This window comes from Hyperolius riggenbachi, chromosome 7 (assembly GCF_040937935.1).
Source record: "Hyperolius riggenbachi isolate aHypRig1 chromosome 7, aHypRig1.pri, whole genome shotgun sequence".
Lineage (NCBI taxonomy): Eukaryota > Metazoa > Chordata > Amphibia > Anura > Hyperoliidae > Hyperolius > Hyperolius riggenbachi.
In genome coordinates this window covers 266,582,502-266,602,600 of record NC_090652.1, presented here as the reverse complement: position 1 = coordinate 266,602,600, position 20,099 = coordinate 266,582,502, and the positions used below count along the sequence as shown (strand labels likewise).

The 20,099-nt window shown below is 44.7% G+C and overlaps 1 protein-coding gene across 6 annotated transcripts in view; it reads left to right on the top strand.

The window, feature by feature from the left end:
* RBMS1 (RNA binding motif single stranded interacting protein 1) overlaps positions 1–20,099 on the top strand; it is a 470,972-nt gene that overhangs the window by 369,873 nt on the left and 81,000 nt on the right. For all 6 annotated transcript variants that reach the window (XM_068245657.1, XM_068245659.1, XM_068245658.1 and 3 more), the window contains exon 3: positions 17,162–17,220. In XM_068245657.1, coding sequence (XP_068101758.1) covers positions 17,162–17,220 — 59 coding nt within the window. The remainder of the gene's footprint in view (positions 1–17,161; positions 17,221–20,099) is intronic.

The following is a 20,099-nucleotide window of genomic DNA, read 5'->3' as shown; positions in this document are numbered from 1 at the left end:
TGTATCACTGGTGGTGACATCTTTAGTTCTGCCAGGTGATCTGTACGGAATGTTAGTTACGGAGAGTTCTATGCACAGAGGGAGATACGGCTTGCTTGGCAGTTGGAAAAAGCGATTTCCCACAATAAAACGAACCTCACAGAGAGCATACTGTCAGGACCTTGGTCATGATGTCACACTGTGGGAGGGGTTTCACCACAATATCAGCCATACAGATGTCCCTGATCTATTCGAGAAAGATTTCTCGTTGGAAAGAGAGGTAAAGTTCCGCTTTAAGAAGTCTGATGGTCATCCTCTTTATGTGGGACCCCTCTTCTGCTTCAGCAGTGCTAGTTCTTGAGAGAACATTTGCAGGCTGCCACCTCCAAGATGGCAGTCGTATCCTACCCTATCCTGATACATGCACTGTGGGAGTGTAGTGAGAACAACCTTGACGGATAGAGCAGCTACCCTGTGAGGGGTGCAGAAACGGGAGACTCACGAACGCCTATCTTGGATTGACATCAGTATTGAGGTAGAAGAGGGGAACCACCGACCAGACGGACACTCCGTGACAGCAAAATATATGGTCTCCTCCCCACGGTTAATTTTTTATACTTTGCTTGGAGTTGGACCTTAAACTCTAGGGGCTTGATTCACAAAGCGGTGCTAACCTAGTTAGCACGCCTAAAGACTTTTGGGCGGGATAAGCATTGCACTAAGTAGGTTAGCACCACTTTGAAGGAAAAGCGCAAAGTTTTGTGCGTGCAAAGTCCGGTGCGTGCGAAACGTCGCATAGGGTTTAATGGCTTTGCGCGCGACTTTATTTTATCACGCCTAAACTGAGTTTAGGCGTGATAATGGGCTTTTCACCAGCGTGCTAACAGTTAGCACGGCTTTGTGAATCAAGCCCTAGATGTCCTTAAAGGTTTTTACAGGGATGTGGTTGACATTGACAATGCAAGTGTGATGAATCGATAATTTCTTCACCAATCAGCCAGAATTGATCGTTTTATCATCGGGCCATATTTGTCCCATGTGTGGCTGGCTTAAGCTGTTATGCCAGTGATAACTAATATGAGCACATGAACGGTTCAAGCCAGTGTTTTCATGGCTCACGTTAATTGCAAAGCACCCAGCCTAACCAATAAGTCAGCATTTACGAGGGAGGCAGATGACTTGTGGGAGATCTATTGGGTGGTTCCCACTAACATGACAGTAGAATAAAGATCATTCATTAGCTGCTGTTGCCAAACATCATTGCCCTTAGGATAGTCATAAGGGTGTTTGCTTTCATAGCTCTACATTAATGTGCTGGATGTGTAACGAGTGAGTAGAACAGGTTGGATGAACGAGTTTAATTTCTGCTTTGGAGAAGATGCTTCATACCTGCTTGCCTGGTTGTCCTCAGATGTCTGTGACTAGATGCTATACAGTGAGTCATTGTTTGAGAGGCTGCATCTTGGAGGTCGTATCTCCATCATCCTTCGCAGCAAATATTTTTTTCTTCTTTGCTGTGTAGCTTGAGGAGCATTTACAATCTGTACTAGTTTGTGGTGTGGTCAGACCCATTTTTTTAAATGGGCCATCATGATAGAATGTTTCTGGATGAATTTTTGATGACAGCACTGCGCCATTAGTGTGAGCTTTGGGCATCCCTGGTGAGGGGCAGTGTAGGGCGTTGTGCTCTACACCACCTGATGTGTGAATGAGCCCTTTTAGGCCAGTTTATCTAATTTTTGCATTGCAGTGAGGATATGATGCCCTTGCTACATCCCACCGCATCACATAAAATGACTAACCTATGACCCTATGGCAAAGTACAGCAACAGGGTCCTGTGCATAGTCCCCCCTTCCCGCTCCAGTGCTGCAGAGGGCCATGTCAGTTCTGTTCTGATAAAGGTGGCCATACACTCGTTAGATTAGCAGCAGATAGATCAGATTTCTGATCTATCTGATGTGTTTAGGAACATTTTTAACTAGGAACAGATTTCCAATAGATTTCAGTATGAAATCTATTGAAAATCGATCTGATGGCATTTTTTTTGCCATCAGATTTCCATTAGGTCCAATGCAAAATAAGCAATCTCAACAGATCGACCTAGATTTCCCAGCATGTCAGATCGATTGAAATCGGCCGCAAATCGATCGATTGGTCAATCGATGTGCGATCGATCGGCCACTAATCGGCTCAGTGTTTGGGCACCCTAAAGGAAGCATCCAACGGAGAGAGATAAAAATACTAATCCACTTACCTGGGGCTTCCTCCAGCCCGTGGCAGGCAGGACGTGCTCTCGACGCCGCTCCGGAGGCTCCCAGTCTTCTCCGGTGGCTCAACCCACCTGGCTAGGCTGGCTTCCAGGTCGAGGTCTTGTGCGCTCCAACGTGCGTCTCACGCGGTTGCGCTGACGTCATCGGACGTCCTCCAGGCTTTACTGCGCAGGTAGAGAAGACTGGGAGCCTCCGAAGTGGCGTCGAGGGCACGGGCTGGAGGAAGCCCCAGGTAAGTGGATTAGTATTTTTATTTTCCGTGAACCCTCCCTTTAAGGCTGGCCATACACTGGTCATTGGGGCAACAGATGGATATCTCTCTGATCGGATAAAGAACTGAAATTCTATGGGGCCTTAGGCAGGTAGTCGATTTGCCCATCCGCAGTCGTTTGCGGCATTGATCTCTAGCAGATTTGAGCAAATGATCAACTGGTCTGGATATCGACAAAGAAAATAGACTAATGTATGGCCAACTTTTAGATTATAGGGTAGTTGGCTAACATCCTGTATATCGGACATTGCATGGCATGCTGGGATTTGTAGTTACAGGGATTGACAGGCTGTTGGTTTGCCAGGCCTGATGCAGACAGTTCCAGTGTGTCGTGTCTCCTTCTGTTACCCTTGTCATTGTGTGATGTCTCTCACTAGTGCATTCTCTTCCCTGTCCCAGAATATAAAGGCACTGTAAACAGGCAGAGCTGCCATGTGATCTCTAGCACAGCATCATTTGCACATAAGTGTTTAGTAAACAAGTACATTACCTCTCCTGCCCAAAGTGGAATTGGGAGTGACACTTCACTCTCACAGGCTGTGTTTTGCCAGAGGCACCTCACACTGCTGGCTCAGGGCAGCTGCGAAAACATGTGCTGCACACGGCCTGTGGGGCGGCCACCCTGTGCCTTTTCCTGTAAATACCAAAATGAGGCTCTGTAAAAAAAACTGTGGGACTTATTTATCAAAGTGGCAGTGAGCTGATTACCATATTTATAAAACTTAGTGGACCTAAGCGATGACCACTTTTGTGAGGGCCTATATATATCTCGGTAGACAATATGAAGGCTCTACAGCCACGAAATTTCAATCAATCCATTAAAAAGACCTTGTGGTAGGAGAAAAGTAACTTGAATACTGATTGTTCCTAGTGAATTCTGTCTGCCACCTTGTGTCCGTTTCCATGCAGTGAAGACCAGCAGCATGGCCACATGAACTTGACACAGAATCAGTAGCTGACTCCGCCCATATTATTACATCACTTCTCTTCATGCTGCCAGTAGCTGGTGGACAGGGAGGAATTACACAATGTGGGCAGAGGCAGCCATGCTAATGGTTGGATGGAGGGGTCAAAGTATAATACACTTTAAGGCCTAGTGCACACCAGAGCGGTTCTGCTGCGGTTTGCGATCCGCTTTCGGGTGCGGATCCGCTAGGGTAATGTATTTCAATGGGCTGGTGCACACCAGAGCGGGAGGCGTTTTGCAGAAACTCATACTCCCGGGCTGCTGCAGATTTTGGATTGCGAATGCATTTCTGCCTCAATGTTAAGTATAGGAAAAACGCAAACCGCTCTGAAAAACGGCAGTTCAGAGCGGTTTTGCAGGCGTTTTTTGTTACAGTAGCTGTTCAGTAAAAGCTTTACTGTAACAATACATGAAATCTACTACACCAAAAAACGCTTCACAAAACCGCAAAATGCTAGCTGAAACGCTACAGAAAAATAAGAAAAAGTTTCAAAATCTGCTAGCATTTTACGGATCTGCTAGCGGTTTTTGGTGTGCACCAGGCCTAACAGACAGCAGTGACTGTGAATCAGGGCTCTACTATGGTCTGAAATTTGGTTGATTTATATTTTTCTTTCTGCAGAGGGTCCATTAATCCAATAGGCAGTAAGAGCTTGATTATATGACGTCACTTGAAAACCTTTACATTGATTAGAGGCACTACATAGGATAAGGGAGACCAGGGCGTTCTCCACAGCTTGAGGTCCACCTGTTTCCGTGGGCAGCATTTTTGGATGATTGGCAAAAAGGGGCTTGTCCACACTCAGGTTTTTCCTGTGCAGAAAATGCACAGAAAAATGACAAGAACCAATGTGGGCTAATTCACACTAGAATTCAGTTTTCACATGCAAAAAAACATTGACAGCAATGTAGCATTGGCAGACAACTCGTAAAGAAAAACTGACACGGAAAACTTGAAGGCAAGTGTGGATCCAGTCTTTAAAGGACAGCCAAGGTGTCATGTGTATGTACAGTGCCTAGCACACATAACTAGGCTGTGTTCCTTTTTTTTTCTTTCTCTGACTGAAAGAGTTAAACATAAAGTATGCAAGTGACAGTCTGTCGGGACCGGGTCAGACTATAGCATAACCCTTCCTGATAAGTAATTACAGCCATAAAACACTTTCCTGTCAGTAAATGGCTTCTGAGAGCAGAAAAGAGATAAAAAGGGTCAATAGTTCATAGATTTGAGCTCTGGCATACTTCAATGAAGGGGTTATTGAACAGAGACCATGTAACAGTAAGAATGTAAAAACTAGATTTAAATATAAAATAAAACTGTGGGAGATCTTAAAAAGTCATGTTTAGGAGGACGGATACAATTATTTTTCTCATCAGTTTTTCACCTCGGATGTCCTTAAATAATGATTGCTATACCTATAAAGCAACGGTGAGCATTATATCTCTCTAGATTAGCACTTACAATCTTGACATCCGTTGAAGTGAATGGAGCGGTTGATTCCTGTATTAGGCTAATTAAGGGTAGATGATTGAAGCTTTGATCACCGCAATAAATAAAACAAAAAGCAGATCACCTTTGTAGTTATTGAGAGAAATGTAACTTCAGTTGTGAATGTTCGTGATTTGTATTGGCTGCATTGTGGAACTGAATGATCCCTTGTGAGATATGCATTGCTGTCCATGTCCCCCATAGGCACATTTCCCATTCAGTAGCCCTGTAACCAAGTCAGTGAAGAAAATGTTTTTAGTGAGTCGCACACACAACATCCCACACTACCAAACATTGTTTTAATTTGCTGTTTTTGGGCCCATTGGGTGAAAGTCTTAGCTTAGTACAGGTCTCCACTGGTCATATGGGTTCTTTAGCTATCCGCCATATTGGGTACATCTGTACAGTCTGTACAGCTTTGGTACCGCTCTGTCGCCCAGGATCAAGTCCTGAATGTGAAAACAGATCTGCCGACATCAAATGTCGAAGTGTTGGCTTTACCTGAATTCATGTTCGTTGGTTTGACGTCAACACATTTTTTGCCTCCCAATTCTGAATTTCTGTCTCATGATAGTCATGTTACTGTAGGAAGGAAGAGGTGGCCGTTTCCTGAGACCCTAAATCTGCCATCAGTGCTTTTGGCCCGGAAACAGAAGGCAGGTGTGCCTGGCATTCCAGAGAGCCAGCTGCTCTGCCTGGCAAGCTACACACTGGGCAGTCAGGACTCTGCATTCCTGCTTATCCTTTTACAGTTGTCTAAAGCAAGCTTAGTAGAGTTAAAGTACTACTCTAGACACCTTTGTCCTCTCAGTCCTATGTAGACAATCTGAGGCTGAGTGGTTTATATTTGTGTTTAATCTCCTTGATCACATTTAAAGTATGTGGTCAGGAATTCCTACACCAGTGTTGGGCGGAGATATCCAGAGCTTCAGGCTGGGATGTTACTTGGCTGTATTCTCCCTTTTTTAGTCTGAACAGCCAGATAATGCAGACAGCTAAATAGAGAGCCTCTTTGGTTTCCATTGGTTGCTCAGGTGATCATCTCCTGAATCTCCTCTCAGCAGGGACTACTGTTATGTTTGCTTACACTGAGACGATTTGGAGAAAAGGTTCTTTACTTACTTGGGGCTTTCTCCAGTGCCTTGTAATCTGTCTGCACCCTGGATGTCCATCTGGTCCCCTCAGTTGTGCCGCCTTGAAGTTCTGTGATCCAGTTGGGTTGCAGGCCACTGCGCATGTGCTGTTATGGTCTGCACGCCTCCTCCATCGCGTTCTGCGCAAGTTCAGCTACAGACTCAATGAACTGCACAGAACGGTCCAGGCCACCGGAGCACAATTGGGTGGTGCCTGGGACTGCATGTGCGTGATAGTCCGTGACTCATCTGACTTATTTATTTATTGTATTTATAAAGCGCCAACATATTACGCAGCGCTGGACATTAGTTTAGGTTACAGACAATATTTAATATGACTTAAGGGATAAGTGTCTATAGCAGTAGGAAAAAACGTCCTTTTCCTTTAACTAAATGCCCCCCTGCAGCAGCTTCCAGGTGGTGAGTTGTGCAAGTGCTGGCCCAGCTGTGCACCTCCTAGATTGTGCAGTCAGGAATGTTCTCCACATGCGCACACAATGTTTTTTCCAGGGCTGTGGAGCTGGTACAAAAATCATTTGACAACTCCGTTTATGAACGCTCCGGCTCCGGGTACCCAAAAATTGCTCCAACTCCACAGCCCTGGTTTTTCCTCTTGCTTTCAGTTCTGGTACTCTTTAATGGGGCTGGCAGCAGCACGACTGAGGGAAGCAGGATGACGGGCAAGGGAGTAGATGGACTACAGGGGGCTGGAAGAAGCCCCAGGTGTGTGTTTAAAAAAAAGTCTATTTGTCCCAGGTACACTGCTTTAAAGCGAGTGATTTTGAAACTTACACAGTATGAGCTGAGCATATAATAGACTAATTAATCAGAGATTACCTGCAGTGAAACCACATGGCTAAGTTTGGCGCAGGCGCAAGTGGAGCGGACAGTAAAATGAGCTGAGCTCCAATGTAGGACTTGATTAGGGACATGTTACCACATGTTTTGGCACTGGGATAAAGTTTATAACTTTTGGCGGGTTCTCCTAGCTGTGCGAAACAACTGTTAGCAATTAGGTGTTACGATGACCCCTAACATTATGTTGAGCGCCCCACACGATGTGGCCAGTAAGCATTTTCAACAAAAAATTTCCCAAGGCACGTTTTTGTTTGCCGCACTAATGTAATTGCTTGTAAATGGATACCTCCAGATCTCAAATCTGCTTATAGTAGAGCAATCCACTAGATATTGTCTTGCCGCAAAACAGCTTATTACAGAAGAGGTTGTCCAGATAGACTTGCCCAAACATGGGACTTTTGGAGCACTATCCCTCTGCAGACATAAAACAGAGGTTATCAAGTTAGATGTAAGCAAGTGTGGTTTATAAGCTATTGATGTTGGAGGGGTCTGTTTAGATGTTGTGCTTGGGGGGCTGTACAGTGAAAAAAGTAAGCAATTCAAATCTGACAGAACCAACAGGTTTTGGACCGGTCCATCTCCTCATGGAGGATTCTCAGGGTTTTCTTTGTTTGCCAAATTAGCAAGATACCAGCCTCCCTATTCACTTGCATGCTATTTTGGCAGTTAGACTTACCCTTATGCTATACTGATAGGGAATGTTATAACTTTTGATCTTGTACTTCACATTAAGCCTGTATTGCCTTAACCCAGGCTTTCTCAACCAGGGTTCCCTGGAACCCCAGGGTTCCTTGAGTACTCTGCAGGGGTTCCTTGGAATTTTACCCCATCGTGGGGGAAGTTTTATAAAGCACACTATAATAGGTGGTACTGTAACAAGAAGCACTAAACTGGGAGGTCAGGAGACAGTATAGTGAGTGGCAGTGTAATGGGGGTAGTGAAATAAACAGCCACACATACTTTTAAAGACCATGCGCCCTCCAAAGTAAATGCAGGGGTTCCTCGAGATCAAAACATTGTTTGCAGGGGTTCCTTGAGATCAAAAACTTATTTGCAGGGTTCCTCCAGGGTAGAAAGGCTGCCTTAACCCATCATCAACTTCAATACCGTTCTCATTTGAGATGAGTGCATTGCTTTTGACTTCAATCGGCAGAACTCGTTGTGCTGTAAATTCTTGGAATACTTTGATCTCTCTACTAGCAGAAAATATAGAAACTGAAAGCAGAAGTCCTCTGTTATTTTCTCACAGTGCCCCCTAGTGACACATGGCCATAAATACACATTACAGCAGTACTAATTAGAAGCAGGGAAATGTAATGAATAAGAATTTTTTTTTTAAAAAGTGCTAAAATAAATTGGCCTGCTGCACTTGCAAGCCTCTAAATAAACTGGCTGCTAAAGGGTTAATAAACAGTAAGGTTACATCTGAGCTCAGTGAAATGCAGCATGTATTTTGTGCAGGCTCCAAGGACCCTGCGTTGCTGGCGCGCATCCCAGGTGGACCACCAGGTTGCAGCTGAGCAACATATTATATTGTGTCTCCCCTACTCCGAATCTATTTCAGTGCGTGATTGAGAAGAAACACAGAAACGCATGCACACAATGCATAGAGCATTAACATTCAAACGCACTAGAAATCACTTCCCATCTTCCAAAAATCTGCCTATGTGCCGTGGCATGTGGTAATAGGGGCTGATCCCCAAAGCCCCACTCCTGTTACCTTTTGAAGTTTCATATGTTTTGGGTAACACTCACTTTCCAATAAAGACAAGTAAGCAAGCACTGTGTAACAGCATATGCTCCAAAATGGTTGCCCAAGTTTACTTGCTGGTTCCTTTACAGATGAACTTTAACCAAGGATTGGACTGCACTTCATTCAGTGGCTGATACCCCTTTTCCCACCAGAAAGGTTTACCTTTTCTCAAACAGATCATCAGGAAAGTATGTATGGGTTATATTGTGCTGAAACCCCTTTCACAGTGTGACCATGGTCCTGGCAGTTTGTGGTCTGTGAACCTCGATGCATTAAATGACGACTTTTTTTCAACTGCCAAGCAAACAATATCTCCCTCTGTGCATAGAATTCTCAGTAATGAACATTTCATACAGATCACCTGGCAGAACTACTGATGTCACCACCAGGGATACATTTCAGAACTCAAATCAGGGAGAGGAAAAATTTGGCAAACACTGACCACCGTAAATAATATATAAATTAACATTGTACCAAATACGCAGTTTTGTTCATTATGGGCCTGTTTCCACTAGTTCTGCACTATTATTAGTATTAATATTATTATTATTATTGTTTAGTATTTATATATCGCCAACATATTACGCAGCGCTGTACAGAGTATATTATCTTGTCACTTAACTGTCCCTCAGAGGGGCTCACAATCTAATCCCTACCATAGTCACATGTCTATGTAAGCATGTATGATGTAGTGTATGTATCGTAGTCTAGGGCCAATTTAGGGGGAAGCCAATTAACTTATCTGTATGTTTTGGGGATGTTGGAGGAAACAGGAGTGTCTTGAGGAAGCCCACACAGACACGGGGAGAACATACAAACTCCTTACAGATAGTGCCCTGGCTGGGATTTGAACCGGGGACCCAGCGCTGCAAGGCGAGCATGCTAACCACTGCATCGGTTCTGCATCAGTTTTTCTGGATCCAGATTTCTGGATGTGGCTATTTTCCCTACCGTTTCTCTTTAAATTCTTGTAATGTGTTGCCATGTGTGCAGCATCCTGTTTCAGCTGCTACCTGCGCACTTCTTTTAATGAACTTCCTTTAAACTTTGCGTCCTCGAGACAAAGGCGGTTACAGGATTATTTATAGAAAGACTTGTATTCCCACATACAAAGATTGTAGATAAGGTAAAAATAAATAGCCGTACGTTATCTACAGTCATTACAGTTCATCAACAAAACGTTCATTTTCCCCTCCTCCTGACGCCTGTGAAATTGGCAGGAATGTCATGTGTGTCCTGGTAGCGTGGGCCGGTCTCCGCTCTCCTTTATTGCAAGACATTGTAAACAGCAATATCGGCTTCCCTCTGGGCCGTTGTACTCCATGGCTGCATTAATCACGATTGGCTTCTCGGGGTTGTCATGAGTGCGGACATGCATACACAACAGCGTACAAGCCATGTTCCTGTCAGTGATGGGATACAGGGAGAGCCAGAGGACGTGGGTTGGGCGATGTGCCGTGGAATGCAGGGCCGGGCCTCCCCACACACTCATATCTCACCGAGGAGGAGTACTTGGAGGAAATGGAAACCGAGGCCTCACTCAGATATTTAACCAGTTCATGACCTGGAAGACAGCTTTCTGAGGCCTCTGCTTGGCTCCTTTCATATGCTTGAAGGCATAGGGTACATAGTGTGAAGGCTTATTCCACCCAGTTGGGATATTTTGGTCGTGAGTGGATGCCAGTGTGTTGACTCATTCCAATCCAAATTGTATCTCTCAGGGACTCCAGCAATGAGATCTTCCGCTGCTGTGCCTCTCTCTGCTCCGCCAAAAGCCGTCACCGAGCCAAGCGTGGGAGTGTCACGCCTCTCGCTACATTCCTTATAACTTACATGGAAAATCCAAGGGAGAAGGGGAGACCCCTCATTTTGGCTGCTGGTGAGCGTAGGCCAACATAGAAATTGCTGCCTTACGGCTGTTTACAGGATAAATATCAGCGATGATGAGCGCATAGTCCTATAATTTGTTTGTTGATGACCTCTGCACAGGGTTAAGGATGCATACACACATACAATTATGATTGGCCGATTTTACCACTTCCATGTAGTATGAGAGCTTACCAAACAATCTGTTCATAGTATTCAAAATCGGCACTCCTGCTACATGGAGGTGGTAAAATTGGCCAGCGATTGCCCAAGCAAAATTAGATGTGTGCACCGGGCATAAAGAGGAAGTGTAACCAAGGATTGAATTTCATCCCAATCAGTAGCTGTTGCCCCTTTTCCCATGAGAAATCTTTACCTTTTCTTGAATAGATCGTCGAGGGAAAGGGGGGGTTCACGGGCACCCTTGTCTGCTGTGCTCCAAACCTTGAAACACGCAAGAGAACCCTTAAGGGCTCGTTCCCACTGTTGCGACGCGATTTCGGCCGCATTCCGACGCTTGTAAAAACGCATGCGGATGCGTTTCCACATGCGTTTTTACCCGCGATTTCGCCTGCGATTTCGCATGGCGGGTGCCATGCGAAATTAACCATGACACTGCCAGGGCTAAATAAAATTGAAAAAGGTGCGAAATCGCACGCGAAATCGCGGGTAAAAACGCATGTAACAAACGCATGCGTTTTTACTATTAAATACATTAGCGGCGATTCGCACGGATTCCCGACGCAGGCGAAATCGTTGGCTCTTTTGTGCGTTTTTTTCACGCTGAAAAAAACGCACCTCAACAACGCTACAGTGGAAACAGGCCCATCCACTTGTATTACATGTGCGGATCTGCATGCGTTGGACGCATGCAGATTCGCGATAGTGGAAACGAGCCCTAAAGCAGGAAGCATACTTACTGGATTTGTGCACATTTTGCAGTATGCGCCGCTGTATTGCCCATTGAAGTTAATGGGACGCTCAAGCATCGCATATGTTTTGTATTCGTCCCGTTTGGTTCGTCTGTTTTTTTTATTTTTGCATTTTAGAGCACATACTGTTTTGTTTTTTGTTTTTTTGTTTTGTTTTTTTTGTTTGTTTGTTTTTTCACACGTCGTGCATTTCTAATTTCAATGTATTTAGGCCAAATCTAAAAAATTGCACATGGAAAAACATTTTAAACAAGATGACAGAGCGCTGAAAAACCCCTTCGTCACGTGACCCTAGTGTCTCCTGCCCACTGGATGTTTTCATACCGTGTCTGCGCAAGTTTCCTCCCACTTCCCAGAAACCTACAGATCAGTTGTTAATTGGCTCCCTACCTTTCCTAAAATTGGGCCTAGACTATAACAGAGATATGACTATTAGATTGTGAGCTCCTTTGAGGGACAGTTAGTGACAAGACTCTATATTCTCTGTAAGGGCTCTTTTACATCAGAGCTTGCGTTGGAGAACGCTCAAAGCATACGTTTTGTTGTATGCCTTTTACTGCGTTTTGATATGCGTTGCACTGCAGTGAGTGTGCGTTTTTAATCCGTTTTCAATCCGTTACTGCACATAGAAAAACGCAGGTAATTTTTTTTTCTTTTAGTTGTCAACTTTCTACATTGTTCCTCTGTTGCATTCTGGGACTGATTGCCTGCGTTAACGGATTAAAAACGCGCATAGTGTGCGTTTTACATTGACTAACATTGTAACGCATAAAGCTAGCGTTGGCCAAAAAACTGCGCCTGGGTGCAGTGGAACGCAACGCACAAAAAGGCTGCGTTATATGTGAAAGCTAAAATGAAAGTCTATGGACTTTCATTTCACCTTGGGTAACGCAAACTTTATCCTTTGCGTTGAAACGCAGAAAATCTGCCCTAATGTGAAAGAGCCCTAAGAGTCCTGGGGAAGATGTTTGTGCCTATATAAATACTAAATAATACTATGTGATAAATATGAGAACGATTTAACAAAACTAGTGCTGGTTGGAACATGTAGTGCAAGTGCAGAAATCCAGCACTTGCATAGAGCGACCAATCAAAATTGATCTTGACATTGGCTCCTATTTTCCTTTTTGTTTTCTTGTTCTTGCATCAGCTGAGATAAATCTGTCCCTGTGTGCAGTTTTGTGCTTGTGTTGCTGAAAGTTCCACAAGTACATTAAACGTTAAATCTTGTTGGTTGGTCTGCTTGACTTTTGCTCCAGTTTTCCTTGCACTTATATTAATAAATCAGCTTTGTATGTGTAAACGGAGTCATTAGAAACTACTTTTTAACCATAGTAACTAGTTGCTAGCGCCAGTGACTAGTTTCTAGTGCTAGAAGACTAGTTGCAGCTAATATTTGCTACAACCAGATTCCTAGTGGCTCAGTCACCCATGTGACATAACACTGCATCGGTTGGTGCTTATCCTTATCCATTGGATGACTGGAGTCCTGTCTTGGCAGCATGTGATTCAGAAGCACACTTCCTGAATGCACAGGAAGAGACTGATCCATCATGTGACCACTCAGCCTCCCAGAGAGTTTACCCAGAATCCACCTGTTCAAGTAAGAATCGCTATGGCTGCTGGAGTGTGTGAGGCTTTATATGGGCCTTCGTGTTCTGAATACAAATGAAGTACTGATTAAACTACACATTGTTAGCACTGCTGTCTGGCGCACAGATGTTCTGCAGTCTCTGTATATACTGGAGCTATTGTTTTACTTGTTTATCTTACAGATGAACAGAGAAGTCTACAGGTGGCCATACATCACCCGAACAATCAACCATCCAATTCGATTATTATAATTGAATTGGATGAAATTGGTGCTGCCAAGTGCATGCCCGACCGACAAAGCAACCAATTTTGGGACGGAAATTGGCCACACGGTCGATCGCGCAATCTGCAAGATGTCGGGCCGAAGTTGATTGGTCGGGTGCACGGCGGTATGGCGGCTGATTTGCAAACGAGTGACGAAACGACAAGGCCGCTGCCGCCGTAATGTATAATTATTACTTCTTTGTTCACGTTTCTTTCCTTGCCTCTCATAGAACTAAGACACACGGAGGAGGTTTGCTGATATCAAATGCCCCACAATATTTATCTGTGTTGTTGAGATGGGCATACACTGGTCGATAAGGCTAATAGATTATCTGATCAGAGGGGGATCTATCTGCTCCATTCCCTCCACACACTACACACAGGTTTGCAATCTTTTTCAGAATGACATCTCTGAAAATATGTGTGCACCTGTCAGGTCACCCAGTCCCCCTAACCCCCACATCCCACCCACCCAACCAGAAGTCATGTGGTGTAGTGGACACTCACCTGTCTGCTTCTCTATCACTGCCGATCCCCGGGGCGCACGTGTAATGTAATGCAGAGGGCATACACTAGGGGCACTGTGACCATTATAGGCCTCTAGTATTTGGCCTCTGAATTAAGTCGCACAGATGCCTGGGGACGCGACAGTGAAGACCGGAGCAATAGCCAATGGGGAGAGAAGAGACCCGAAAGAGAGACAGATGAGAGTAGTTTAGTTGGTCATCAAACCGAACGCCGCTAGGGAAGTGTTTCCGATCAGCTGCTTAACGACTGAAATATTTTGTCCTGAGCAAACTGTTTGCAACCATGATTTCTACCAGATTTGATCGAATGATCTAATCAGCCAGATATCCGTGAAAAAAAATTGTTACTTGTATGGCCATCTTTACTCCTCCTGCAGAGGTGTTCTCGGAGTTACAGGTCATTCCTTTCAACACCTAATAAACATTGCTTTCTCAATGAAGCTGGTGAAGGTGATAATTTAGTGTGCAGATGGTTTTCTAATAATTGCTTTTGGCATACTGACCTGCAGACGTTTAAATCAATGTCTGCCAAAACTGTGCTGGGCCTCCAGGGAATATATGAAATCTTAAAGAGAATCTGTACTCTGAAATTCTTACAATAAAAAGCATACCATTCTATTCATTATGTGCTCCTGGTCCCCTCTGTGCTGTTTCTGCCATTCTCTGCTGCAAACCTGGCTTGTAATTGCCAGTTTTAGGCAGTGTTTACAAACAAACTAACCAGCTTCTAATAGGCTCAGCTAAGCAGAGTGTGTTAGTCACACAGAGCCTGCAGGGGGTGTGTACAGCTTCTAGCTAATCACAAGCAGCCCTGCACATTCCAGTCTGACTGCCTCAGCCTGACTGTGCCGACTATAGAGAGAAGATTAGATCATATAACAGAGATAACACAGCTACTGTGCAATTAGGAAAAGCTGCAGTAAGCCAGACCACATTAGAAAAGGCATAGGAACTTATAGCATAGAAGAAATAAAGATAAACAATTTGTTACAGAGTCTCTTTAAAAGTAAAAGTTTTTGCTCCACCTGCTGGTGGAACTTGTAAAATTTTGTTGTCAAAAAAGTCCCAATTTACTGTTGCAGTTACGATCCAAAAGCAAACTCAACACTTGTTAACTTATTATTATAGATAACCTTATAGAGATAGCCTATCTTTACTATGGTGCAGTAAAACCACACTTAAAGTGGATCCGAGATGAACTTTTACTCATTGCATAATTGTGTTCCTTTCCTATTGTTTATAGGGCATTCCTCAAGCCAAATACTTTTTTGATTTTGTTTTAATACTCTAATTCCCTATAAAGTAAACAAGCCACACCCACAGGTTTTTAGAGAGCAAAGGCACTGTCAGACAGTAGCAAGGGCTCATGGGAGCTCAGTCTGGGCAGGAGAAGGAGGTGGTGTTACTAGCCATTGATTTCAGATGCAGAGGGCAGGAGAGAGGAGGAGAGGGGATTAGGTTGATGGCTCAAGATACAGATAAGCCTGCCTCTGTGTAATGTTTACAAACAACATGGCGGCTGTCATTGTATCACAGGAAGAAAGAATCATCATATTCTATTAAAGCTGTTTGCAGATAGATTTGCTGTCTAAACTTTTGATAAGATATATAGACAAGTTACTTGTTATAGTTTTTCATCTCGGATCCGCTTTAACTCTTTAATGCTGTGTACACATGATAGATGAAACTCAGCTGAGGCGGTTGATAACTGAGAGTCCGGTGTGTGTAAAGCTCCCCCCCGATGCCTCCGCCAGTGATCAGCCCGGAGGACTGACTCGGACGACCACTGACCAAAGAGCATTGTTAACCCTACTCAACCCACCCGTCCTGAGACGCAACATGTGCCACTCTGGTGGTCTTCCTCTCCTCCCCACATAGCAGCAGTACAGCCTTGGCCCTGCGAAGTCACTCAAGGAATTGAGCCCTGAACCCTGCTGGGTGACATGCCTGGGTGTAGGAAATTAACCTTCCGTCAGGGAGGTTAAGTGACCTTGGGGCACATTTGTGCAAATGCTAGATTGTCACCTGAGCGGACTTGATTACTGTAGCTTGCGTACAGGACTAATGGATCAGGACTTCATCCCTTGGATGACCGTTCAAACCTCATACGCAGGAACATGAAGTTACCCATCAGTGTTCACCCCCGGCTGGAAAAAAATGATGGGGAGAAGAAAAAGTAGCCGGGTAGTGCACAGCAGGGTAATGTAGGTCTGGTGCAACTCTACTTGCTGCATGGGAGAAGGATGAGGAGGGGAGCAGATGACTGCCGGGTGTTCCCCAAAATTATCCAGGTGGAGCACCCAGCTACAACAGCCTGGGGAGAACACTGCCCATACACTAATAGCTTTTTATCAGTGATAGGTGTTTGATTCAGTACAAACCTTTAATGATAAATCTAATAAAACTATTGTAGTGTTTGAAATATCAATCATCTATAGACTGGAAATGACTCTTTCCTTGATCAATCCTGGCATATCCTTTGCGGGCTTGCAGGCAGCACACAGGCAAGGTCGTGCAAAGCCTTGTAGTGAATAGAGTAGCAAAAAGCTTACAGCTGCAAGGTTAGATCGATACTGGACAAGATTTCTGCTGAATGGTGCAAGGTGCTAGAACAGGTGAATGATCAATATCTGGAAAATGGCGTTTACTTGATCTACCAAAAATCCAATGAGTACGTTCCATAAAGCTTTCCAGTATGACCAGATAAATAAATAAATAAAATTAAGGCTAGTTTTCTACTAGTGCGGTGCGATTCCATTGCAGAAAACGCATGAACGAATTTGCATGTGGATGCAAATTCGTACGCATTTGTGTGTGAATTTTAACCATGTCAGTGCCTGTGTGCTTTTACATCAATTTAACGCGAAAAGGTACACTAATTCGCTTGCAAAATTCACATGGCGAAAACTCATGCGATTTTTTTTTTTTTTTTTTTTTTTTTTTTTTTTTTTTTTTTTTTCTTTTCTATTAATTACATTAAATGCAATTTGCACACTAAGATCGCGGTGTGCAGATTCTGATGGCTCCACTGTGCGGATTTTTTCTGCACAGCTCAGCGCACAGAATTTTTTGCTAGTGGAAACGGGTCCTTTGACTTGCATTGGTTATGTGAATCTGCATGCAGACAATGCATGCGAATTTACGCTAGTGGAAACGGGCCCTAACGCAACAAATTAAAATAATAAATTGCTTTATATTCCCTGTAAATTAGTTATTCCGAACGTTAACCTGGATTATTTTTTTGTTTCCTTTTTCTAGATATGGCAAAATTGTTTCCACAAAAGCTATCTTGGATAAAACCACAAACAAATGTAAAGGTAAGTGTCATTAGCCATGATCTATTTTCATCTATACCCTTCTATACCCTCAGATCTTGTTTCCACTTTTCTTTTTCATTATTCTGCACACAAAAGCCCATTATATTTGACAGCCTGTATTAATCTACTGACTGGTCCTCATTAGGTGCGATTTTTTTTTTTTTTTTTTAATTTTTTTTTTATTCATTTATAATTATTATTATTTTTATTTATTTTTAATGGGGGGGTCCTATGCTTGTTATCTTATAATTGCATTGTTCTGTTGAAATTGTGCACATCTGTTCCCTCCCACATCCCAAATGCCTATAGACCAGTTAAGAGGCTTCAGACTTCACACTTAAAAAGTGCAAAACACTAGCACTTAGCGGTAGAGTATGCATGGGTGATTCTACCCCGATTAGTGCAGTAAAATCGATGTACACTTCCGTGATTCCTGCCGGAAATTATCTATTCGACCCATCTATCTGACAGGAAATTGTAAGGTGTATACCAGGCTTTATGCTTTGTTTTTGAGCCATTTAGATTGCTCGATAGATAATTTCCGACATGTCCGATCTCCGGCTGATCGTTCCGCCGCTGAATTCCACCTTGAACACAATGGAAAAAGATAAGAGAATCGCCTGCGGAATCAAGCGGGAGAATCGAGCTGTGTATTCCCAGCATTAGGCTGTGATAAGGACACTAGAGTATTATTGTGGTAGGGATTAGATTATGATCTCCTCTGAGGGAGAATTATTAGCATGAGTATTGATTCTTTAAAGCGCTGTGGAAGATTTTAGCACTATATGAATGCACAGCAATAATATGAGTGGATTTGGTTACCGTATATACTCGCATATAGGCCGACCCCCCCCAACTTTTCCATGAAAAAACAGGGAAAAATGATTGACCCCCATATAAGCCGGGGGTAGGAAATGCTGGCCGCGTGATCCCCCCCAGTGTGTCCCAGTATAGCTAGTATAGTGCCCAGTAAGGGTAGGTAGTGCCCCAGTATAGCTAGTATAGTGCCCAGTTTAGCCAGTATAGTGCCCAGTATAGGTAGGTAGTGCCCCAGTATAGCTAGTATAGTGCCCCAGTATAGCTAGTATAGTGCCCCAGTATAGCTAGTATAGTGCCCAGTTTAGCCAGTATAGTGCCCAGTTTAGGTAGGTAGTGCCCCAGTATAGCTAGTATAGTGCCCAGTATAGCTAGTATAGTGCCCCAGTATAGCTAGTATAGTGCCCCAGTATAGCTAGTATAGTGCCCAGTTTAGCTAGTATAGTTCCCAGTATAGCTAGTATAGTGCCCCAGTATAGGTAGGTAGTGCCCCAGTATAGCTAGTATAGTGCCCCAGTATAGCTAGTATAGTGCCCCAGTATAGCTAGTAAAGTGCCCAGTTTAGCTAGTAAAGTGCCCAGTTTAGCTAGTATAGTGCCCCAGTATAGGTAGGTAGTGCCCCAGTATAGGTAGGTAGTGCCCCAGTATAGCTAGTAAAGTGCCCAGTTTAGCTAGTATAGTGCCCAGTTTAGGTAGGTAGTGCCCCGGTATAGCTAGTATAGTAGGTAGTGGCCAGTATAGTGCCCTGCTCGCCCCCCCTCCCGCCGCCGCCGCTGCTATTACCTGCAGCGGCTTCTTCTTCCCCGGCGTTTCCTCTTCCCCGCTCTGCGCTCTCATGCCCGTATGAATTGAAGAGATCACAGCAGCGCGCTCGGCGCTGCTGCTGTGACGATGCAGGGGGCAGGAAAGAGCGGTTCCCCTGGTAACGGCGATACAGATCGCGCTACAGGGAGCCGCGCTCTTTCCTGCCCCCTGCATCATCACAGCAGCAGCGCCGAGTGCGCTGCTGTGATCTCTTCATACGGGCATGAGAGCGCAGAGCGGAGAAGAGGAAGCGCCGGGGAAGAGGAAGCCGCTGCAGGTAATAGCGGCGGCGGGAGGGGGTAGCGGGGGCCACGGACCACCAGGGAAGACTCGCATACAAGCCGACCCCCCCCAACTTTTGACCCCCTTTTTGGGGGTCAAAAATTCGGCTTGTATGCGAGTATATACGGTAATCTTTTGGGGACCGACGTAGGTTGAATCTACATCCAGCAGGTGGTGCTGCCGTCCTGACTGGACGTTGATTCAACGTCCGCGCTAACAAACCGTCCCGACGTGATTGTGTGCACCGGAGAGGGGAGATAAAGCTATCATATGACAGCTGACATCTCCCCTCAGTGATCAGCAGCCATCGCGTATGGCTGCTGATCATGTAAACACTACGATCACCGGCGGATCGTAGTGATCAATTTGACAGCTGCGGCGGCAGGGGGGAAATAAGAGGATCCACTCTCTTTCCTACCATTCCCACGACGATCGGCGCCCCCCTCCGTTCTGGCATCTCTGCTCCTTCTGACGTTAGCGCCGGGTCCCGGCTTGATGACTTCATCATGCCGCAACCCGGAACTGAGCGGCAGTAGGAGAAGAGGTGCCGGCCGGAGCAGAGGGATCCGCTGCGGCTCATCGCTGGAGCCTGGAAGGTGAGTGATGGCTGCTGTGTGCAGGGAGGACATCTGGCTAAAGGGGGGGGGGGGGGGGGAGACACAGCCCAGCACACCACAGGGGGGATCTGGCTGCCTGACCCCCAAACGCCCCCCCCCCCCCCCTGCAGCAAAAACGCCTGGTCCTTAAAGAGGAACTCCAGTGAAAATAATGTATTGTAAAAATGAAGCACTTTTTTTTTTTAATAATTATGTATAAATTATTTAGTCAGTGTTTTCCCATTGTAAAATCTTTTAAATCCCTGATTTACATTCTGCCATTTATTACATGGTGACATTTTTACTGTTGGCAGGTGATGTAGCTGCTGCATGCTTTTTTGGCAGTTGGAAACAGCTGTAAACAGCTATTTCCCACAATGC